At 62.0% G+C, this 8,871-nt stretch overlaps 1 protein-coding gene across 1 annotated transcript; it reads right to left on the reverse strand.

Annotated features, from left to right (window-relative positions):
* Nucleotides 1–2,276: 2,276 nt before the first annotated feature.
* HES3 (hes family bHLH transcription factor 3) lies at nucleotides 2,277–3,476 on the reverse strand (the record flags this gene model as incomplete). Its single annotated transcript, XM_080802127.1, has 4 exons — nucleotides 2,277–2,650; nucleotides 3,031–3,112; nucleotides 3,213–3,308; nucleotides 3,417–3,476. 4 exons carry the CDS (start codon nucleotides 3,474–3,476, stop codon nucleotides 2,277–2,279), a joined length of 612 nt encoding a protein of 203 aa, XP_080658253.1.
* Nucleotides 3,477–8,871: the final 5,395 nt, after the last annotated feature.

Consider the following 8,871-nt stretch of genomic DNA (forward strand, 5'->3'; position numbering starts at 1 on the left):
CCACGTGTCACATTGGGTTTTTACTCTGTGTACTTCATATCTGATGGCAATACTTGCAGGGAGACTTGGTACCCCAAAGTCCCTCCAGTTCTGGGTTTTACAGAAATAAAAAGGAGGGAGGACCCCAAACGGAGGGACCTGGGGCCTGGAGCTCCCTCTCACACTCCCTGAGCCTCCCGGGCCTATTGGCTGCGTTCATCAGCAGCTTGACTCTGGGCTCACAGGGGCGGGAGCCCTGCCTGTCTTCACACCACCCACCCAGAGCCAGGGATCCGTTTGTAGTTTTTTGACAACTGAGCATTTCTCTTCTGTACAGGATACAATAAAAACTTCCTATAATTTGCACCTGGCATTCCTAGGCTGCTTTCATGGAAACACCTTTCTAGAATACAGCAGCACTGCTCAGCCAGCTGCCCCAAACGTCTGTCCTCTGGGTTTGGAATCCCTCCTAGTGTGCCATCCTTTGGGTCGGTGCCCCTTTTCTATGCAACTAGTGCAGGCCTCCCCCTCGCCCACCCCCTCGCCCCGGGCAGCGAGTGAGACCGGCCTGGAGCAGCTACGGGATGGAGCTGTGGGGTAGGCACCAAGGCCCTAGTAGGAGAAGCCCTAGAAGGGCAGCTGGCAGCCTCAGCCTCAGGGACGGCCTCAGGGGCGTCTAGCCCCCGTGAGGTTGGCTCAGGAGGGCAAGAAGCCTAGGGGCGGGGGCGGGGGCGGGGGCGGGGGTACCTCTCCAGCCGCTCGCGGGCTCCGGTGAGAATTTGGAGTCCGCCCCCCGGGTCCGCGGTGTAAGATCGCCGCCTAGTGGCTGGTGGCGGAATTAGTGCGGCCGTCCCGGTCGCCGAGTCGCCCCCAACACACTGGAAGGCGGAGACGCAAGAGGCCCGCCCCGCGACCCCACGGCGGAGACCCCCCTCCCCGCTTATGATCGAAAGAGCCTGGTGTGGGGCGCCTGGGTGGCTCAGTGGGTTAAAGCATCTGCCTTCGGCTCAGGTCATGATCCCAGGGTCCTGGGATCGAGCCCCATATCGGGCTCTCTGCTCGGCAGGGAGCCTGCTTCCCCCTCTCTCTCTGCCTGCCTCTCTGCCTACTTGTGATCTCTGTCTGTCAAATAAATAAATAAATAAATCTTTAAAAAAAAAAAAAAAAAGAAAGAGCCTGGTGGGTGGAGTGGGGGAGCCGGGCCGCTCTCCCCTCGAGTCTAATCAGAACGGGTTTGGCACGCCGCAGAGCGGGGCGCTCCCAAACGGGAACTGCTTTACGGAAAGTCGATTGTTGGTTGTTCCAAAGATGCACCCAAGCAGGCATCGTGAGAGAAACGCGGACCTTCTGGTCTCTTTATACCCATTTCACAGGTCTGCCCTGTCTGTGTTCTGAATCTCGAGCGGGAAGTGCCAGGAGCTCTTCCCGGGCTCCGCGCGGTTTCCCGTCCCCGACCGCAGGCGACCGCTCGAGAGCCGGGACGCCGGGCTAGAGTCCGAGCACCGCAACGACCTCGGTTTCGGACGGAGAGCCGGGCGCCGAGCGCTCCGCGGGGGTCGAGGGTCGCGGGCTCTGCAGCGGCCCCAGACGTCCGGAGGCCGGACCCTGAGGCCCCGCGCGCGGCGGGGCGTGGGGCGCACGGAGCGGTGGGCGGGGCATCTTGGGGCCGGCGGCCGGGCCAGGACGGCTCCGGGCGGGGCCTCGGAGCGGGGCGGGATCGGGGAGCGCGCCTGCCGGGTGGGCTGCGCCGCGAGCCGAGGGGGTGGGGATCCGTGGAAGCCGAGGGGGTCCAAGGTGGGGGTGGGCTGGGGGCCCCTCGCCGGCGGGGCGGCACCCGGCGCGCTTTGTGCCGGTGGGAACCGGGCGTCCGCCGCCGGCTGAATGGGCCGGGGCGGGGCAGCGATTCTCCTCGCTGCGAGGGGTCCGCTCTGCGCCGCTGCCGACGGCGACCTTCCCACCGCGGCGTGGCCGCCGGGCGGGGGCGGGGGCGAGCTGCCCGCCGGGGGCCCTGGGAAAGAGGCGCAGCTTGGGACATCCCCTCCCAGCCCCACGAGAAGGTGGGAAGAGGGAGCGGGTCTGGCTTGAGTCGGTGGGGCTGGGAGGGCTGGACTCCGGTCCCCCGGCGGCCCCGTGTATTTCCCCGCGTTCGCGGGCGCGCGGCGGCCTCCCAGCCACCCCAGCCACGGGACCGGGACGGATGACTGGGGGTCCCGGCCGTCACCGCAGGCGCGCTCTGAACAGTCTCTGCGTCTCCAGGCCGGACAGGGGCTCCCTTGAGTCCGAGGCCGCGCCGGGACTCACCAGGGCCGCCAAACGCCCAGACGCGGCCCCGGGCTCTCGGTGCAGCGGCGAGGTGCCGGCTGCGGCCCCGGGACGCTGGAGGACGGGCCGGGAAGACCTCCAGGGAAGAGGAGCCGGGGTGGCGGGGACCGCGAGCCGCCGGTGGCCGGAGCAGGGGCCCAAATGGCGGGGGCGCAGGGGCCGAGCGGCGCGGGTGCCTCCGGGCTCGGGCCGGCGCTGTCCATGGTGCTGCCGCCTGCGCCCTCGTGCGCCAGGGGGCAGCGCAGGCCACCGCCGCCCTCTTCTCCGCGCCGCAGAAGCTGGCCAACGCCGGGCAGACAGCTGCGCAAGCCCGACGGGAACTCAGCTCCGAGGGGGACCGGCCAGAGCCCTGGGGGGAGGGGAGCGGACGGGAGAAATGTGAAGGGCAGGGAAGAATAGGAGAGGGGAGGAGGAAAGGAGAGGTGTGGAGAGAGAAAAGGAGGGCAGAAGCGTGGCAGGGAGGGGAGGGGCTACGCAACCCGAATTTCCTTCCCAGGGTCCAGATCTTCGCCCACCCGGATTACAACTACACTAGCCTGCAGGGTCTTTGCGGCCTCCTGCCTCCAGCAATCTGGGGCCTTCTCCTCACCCAGCTGCCCACTGCCCCAAGCTTTCTTCTCCATCCTTTTTCCTTTATCTGGCCTTGTCATCATATCCATGGCTCTGACTCCACAAGTCACCGACCCCCGCCGCAGCTCTTTACCCAACCCGCTCCAGACGCCCTCCCACCTTGCACCGAGTTCTGAAGGCTTTTCATGTACTTGACGCTCAGCTCCAGTATGTCTGCCTTCTCCAACTTGCGTTTCCGGATCTGCAGATCCGTGGAAAGGGCTCTTAGCTGGGCAGTCCGACTTAGAAGGGATGAGGTTGGGGATTGTATCACCCCACCCGTCCACGACCCCACGTCTCACCTGGTGTGAGTAGTGTTTTTCCAGCAACGACTTCAGCTGCTCCAGGGACACATTGATGCGTGCCCGTCGCTTCTTCTCCATCAGCGGCTTGGAGATCTGTGAAGGGGTGGTATTTTAGGGCAGGGTGACGGTCCTCTCACCCTCTGCCCCACGCCACCCCCGGCTTGGCAGGGCCCCCGCTCTGTGCGCCTCAGGACCCCAGACCTTGCGGAAGCCGCTGGAGTGACCACCGGAGCTGGCTTGGGTCCCGGGCTTAGTGCCCATGGTGTCGTTATCTGTGCCTGTGGGAGGCAGTGCCGCCTTTATAGGGCTTCTCGTTTACATGTCAATGAGGCGCTCCTGGGCTCGAGGAACCCCGAGGGGGAGGAGATGAGAGGGGGGGATGCACTGTGAAATTCCCCACCTCCCTCTCTTCTCCCCGGCTTCAGCCTCACCTCCAGGAACCCTCTTTTCTTCCAAGGGACCCCTCTTCCCCTTTCTCAGTCTTTCCTTTATCCCTCTCACCCCCATCACTCCCTGAGTCTGAGATCCCCTCCCATGCATACCCCTCCATGCCCTGTCCTGTCCCTGTGTCTAGTGCCCCTAGGTACTGAGCCTCACTACTAGGCCCCTTGCTGTCCCTTGTCTCCAAGCATTCTGGGGGGCACCCACTGAGGAACGTCCATGGGCCCAGGGCTCTGAGCCTGGCTCCACTCTGACAAGGTGCTGGGCCTCTCTGGGCCTGATGAAGATGCGGAGGCAGGGAGGACCCGCCAGCGATGCCTTTCTGCGGGTTTCACGCTCTGGCCGAACTGGCAACGCCACATTAGTCGCCCTAATGTTGGGACAATGCAGCGATTTTCTGCCTGTGGCTGCTCAAAGCCGGGTACAGGCTGGGCCCGAGGGGGCCAAGCAGAGACATGTGTCCCATTAAAGCGTGCAGCCCGCCCTCGGGGCTATAGCCAGTCTCCTCTTGGCTGTGGTCTTGGACTGGGAGCTTTCCTGTGCTAAGGTGTAGCCTGGGCACATGTGCCCTCTGGCCCTGTTAGGCCCCCATCCACCTCTCCTAACTCGGGGGACGCTGCAGGCAGCCTCAAGCCTGGGCGCGTAGAACAATCTCCCCATCCTCAGTCCTGGATTTCCAGGCTGGACAAGTAGGGCTCTGACACTTCCCTCACAGCCTGCGAGTTTATTCCCACCAGCCTTCTCTTGGTTCCAACAAATGTAAGGTGAGGGTAGGAAAGACACTGATCATGTGGGGAGAGCCCCGTTCTGTGCTCTTGCAGGTCTGGGACCCCCAAACACTTTCCATTATTCGGGCTGTGGTTGGAGACCCAGGGAGCTCCGTGGAGGAAGCACCCACCGCAGGACCGCTTAGGCCGTCCAGCAGGACTGGTGCGGTCCCGGGTTGGACCCTGGGAGGAGGACTCCAGTAGCTGTGACTGAGGGGCTGACGTCCAGAGGACTCCCAGGGTTCATACCGAGGTGTGTCCCTGTACTGGGCTCGCAAGGCCTCAGGTTCAGGGTTTGTAAAATGGGGTTGCGAACAACGCGGGCCCCCATGGCTGCTCCGGAGGGTGATGAAGGAGCCTGGACGCCGAAGTTCTGCAGTCGAGCCCTGAGGCAGGGGAATAAACAAACTGGCCTTTGCAGGGACTCAGCGTGAGGGGGAGGGGATATTGCTGGGGCCCGGGTGGGCCCCCTCACCCCCGCCACCCGGCTACGTGGAGCCCGGGCGTCTTCTCCCCCTCCGGGAGTATTGAGGGCCCAGTCCGGGCGGGCAGAGGCGTTCTCAAACCCCAACAGCGTGGAGAATCGCGCCCCGCCCTCCTTTCAGGAGTAGGTTGCGTGGCCCCTTGCCCCGAGGTGCTCTTCCGCCCCGGCCGTCCGACCCGCAGGCCGGATCCGGGCCGGGCCGGGCCGGGCCGGGGTTGGGCGGCGGGGCCGAGGCCGGACGGCCGGCGTTGGCACGCGCCGGGCAGCTTTGAAGCGCCGGGGCTGGCCGGGCCCCACCGGCCTCCGTGCGTTCCTCCGGCTTGGGGCGGTGGCGGCTCGCTACAAAGGCGCCGCGGGGCAGGCGGGCGGCGCGGCTGGGCACAAAGGGGGCAGCCGAGTGTTAAGGGCATTGTGCCGGCCCCACAAAGCCCGCCCGCGCCCGCCCCCTCGGGGCCAAACTCCGGGCGCCCCGCCGCGCGCGGGCTTCCAGCTGCTGCACATCTGCACGGAAGCTGGGCGCGCGCCTCGCCCTGCCGGTCTCCCTCACCCCCGCCCCCGCTTCTGAGCCGCGCGGGCTGCGGGGCAATTTGTCCTCTAATTATGATCCCTCCCCATAAACCGCCGCCCGCGCCTTTCAGCTCCGCGTATTAGCAAACCAATGGCCCTCCGCGCAGCCCTCGCGGCCCGCCCCCTCTCCAGAGTTAGGGCCTCCATAAAGGGGCCCGCGGACCGCCCCTGCCCGCACCCCGGCATCCTCAGCCCCTCGGGCCATCGCTCCTCTCGAGCCCGAGCCCAGGGCTCCCGGCCGCGCTGGGTGGGGCCGTTCACGTGGGTGGCTTAGTGTTTTCCTAAGCAGTGGAAAATTGACCGCAAAATGAGCTAATTCGCAATGTTCTGCTTTGGCTGCGGGCGGCGAGGCTGGCGGGGAGGCCTGGGCTGGACTCGCCGCGGTCAAAGTCCGCCTCCCGCCCCCTTAATGGGCCTCCGGCTCCGCTGCGCCCTCCCCCTCCCCTGGCACCATCCCCCAGCCACACACACACCTAGGCTGATTGCCCCCCTGCTTTCCCGGTTTCCCACGCCCAGCGTGGCTCGGCCGCCACGAACAGCCCTTAAACCGGCTGAGGGTCGCGCAGACTCGGGGCAGAGAGAGATCCCGGTGCGGATTCCATCCCCCCTCTCCTCCCCAGCCGCCGGCTTTTTCCCGTGCCCGGGAAATCCCCACTTTACCCGTAATTCGGGCTCCTGGGCAGCCACCTCCCCATTAAGACCCAATTCCTCTCCTCCTTCCCCCACTCTGTTTCCAGGTCCTGAGCCTGAGCCTCCTACCCGCACCCACAGGGAGGCGGGGCTCCGGAGGGGGGGGCGTCGAGGTAGGGGAGGCGATTTCTGAGATGCGGGGTGCGGCACCCCCCACTCCCTTATCTGAGAGCAAGCAGGGCGAAGTACTCTCGGGCTGCAGGGAAGGACATAGACCAACTTAGAACCCCGGCTTATGCAAACTGGGATGTAGGCCACCGACTCCCTTTCCATCTTTAGCATCTGGAATCCCTAGGGGGCCTGCAAAGGAGCACAAGTTCTGGCAAAGCGCTGGGGAGATCCAGGTTGTCCTTTGCTCATTCAAGGAAAAAATTCCTTCTATAGTTCTGGAGCCCTCTGGGGGCTTCCAAGAATACTCAGAGCCCTTAGCTTCCTCGGACTTGAGAATTTAAGGCAAAAAGTGACCTCCCTTCCCCCGTTGGGTTTTCTCAACTTCGGCAAAAGAAAGAACATTACAGAGCAACCGAGGTCCGGAAAGGTAGGGAGTGAGTTGCAGGTCCCAGGACAAGAGCCGGGCCGGATATTCCACCAGCCCTCCCAGGTGATGGCCCCGAGTAGCCTCTTCACCCTGGGTGAGAGCCCCTTCCCTTCCTCCAGCACCCAGACATTGAAAGCAATGCTAACTGGTGAGTGCCACAGAGGACACCGAGGGTGAGGGGGGAGAGAAAGGCACTGTGGGTCTCTGCAGATGCGTTTCAAAGTGGAATGAAGTGATTGCTTCATGTAATTAACTATCGGGACACAGCAAAACTCTGAAATGACTCAGCCGATTGTCTCCAGATGGCGTTGGAGAGGCCGCGATTGTTTAACTCTCTTTAGCTGTGTTGCGACTCCGAATAGCCTGGCCGCCAAGGGCCCTCCAAGGGACAAAGGCTGGGACTGCGTTGAGTGCCTCGACACTGAACCGGGCTGGCCCAGCTCAGAGAGAGTGAATTCAGAGACACCCCTATTGTCCTAGCCCTTTGTGTCTCTCCCCAGCTGGCTCTAATCTTTAAATATTTACCCGGCCCTTTTGTGCACATATGACTTATGCACTTCGGGCTGATGGGCTCATAAATTACGCATCATTTACCCGTTTCCAGACTAGAGAGAGGGGACTTTCATGCCTGGAGCCCAGAATAGCCAGAGGAGGGAGAAGAAAAGCGTTGGAGGATCAGGGTTCCCTCCTGGGGAGAGCAGCGGCTACACTGAACAGGCCCCTCCTGGCCTCCACGTGGGAAGTGGATGGGACAGAGGGCCTGTGAGTGACAAGGAGCCCCCAGGAGGCCCCCTCTAACAACAACTGACCAGGAACCCACCAGCAGGGAAAAGGGAGAGGCCCGTTCTCAGACTTTTTATGTGGCGTCGAGTTTGGACAAGAACAAACTTCTCACCCTGGGAAGCTGGTGTGGGTTGAGGGGCTTGGTGATGCCTCCAGCTTGCTCTGGGGGATCCCCTCTCCATACATTCTCCCTTGCTCCATCCAGGAACCCTGTTTAAGAAAAAGAGGCTAATTTCATCTCAGCCTGCAGTTTAACTTGGGAGACTCGAGGCGGTTCTTAGGACTCTTGAAACGGGAGGAATCCCCTCTTAGGCTCAGGGTGCAAAGCCACTGCGGCTGGTGGGCAAAAGGCAGGACGAGGGGGGCACAGGGGAGACCCTGCAGAGGGACCTTCCTGCATGAGAAAGGGCTCCCTTTGTGCATGCCTCTGGGCTCCAAGAACAAAACACATTCAAATGCTTATTTGCAAAAGAAGGCAAGTGAGGCATCCCAGGGCTGAGCATTTTACCTTTATGTTCTTCTATTTTTATGGGCTTGTTCTCGTGCCTGGGGAGGACACTGGAGAACTGGACCCAGAGTGGATTTTTTTGACCAGATTGCTTCCCTCTCTGGTAGGAAAGCGGGTCTCAGTGTATGTGTTTCTGTCCATATCGCTCTGTGAATTACTGTTTCTCTGGGTATCCGTCGATCTGTGTGTGACTCGGTTTCTCTGGGCCTATGCCATTGTGTGCACATATTTGGTTACTCGCCTCTTTCCTACGTTACTGCTCTGTGAGCCGTGGGCCCTGACAGATTCAGCAACTCCAGGTACTTCTAAAAATCCCCCTTCCCTCTGGTCCGGCCATCCCTGGCAGGGGACTGTTTCCCTCTTTCTTCCTTCTCCAAGATGGAGCTGATTGAGAGGTGCGGTCTACAGGGAGGTCCTGGGTAGAGAAGAGAGTGTTGCTCAGGCTCACCAAACTGGATTTCCAGTCACCCTGTGCCCCCAGAACGGGGATGGTTCCTGGGGCGCATCAGGGCCCTAAGTCAGTGTGGACAGCAGATGCCAATGGCCAGAAAAGGGAGCTTCCTGGGAGCAGCTCTCTGCCCCAGGACCAGACTCACTCCCAGGAGTGAAGATGCAATTATTCTCTGGGGTCCCTAAGGCGTCCCAGAATTGGGGGAGAGGTACTGAGTTTGGGTGAGAGCATCAGAAATTGGGGGCAGTGTTGGGAGCGTGAGTTCTCAGCCCCCAGCAACACCACGCCTCCTTCCTATGTGGTACTGCAACTAGACAACTTTGGATTTTAAAAACATTAAGTCTCGTTTCAATTCCCATGAACCCAGCTTAGCATATGTTTTCTGAGCATCATTTATTTTATTTTTTTAAGATTTTATTTATTCATT

The sequence above is a fragment of the Martes martes genome (genome assembly GCF_963455335.1).
Source record: "Martes martes genome assembly, chromosome: 4".
Taxonomy (NCBI): Eukaryota; Metazoa; Chordata; class Mammalia; order Carnivora; family Mustelidae; genus Martes; species Martes martes.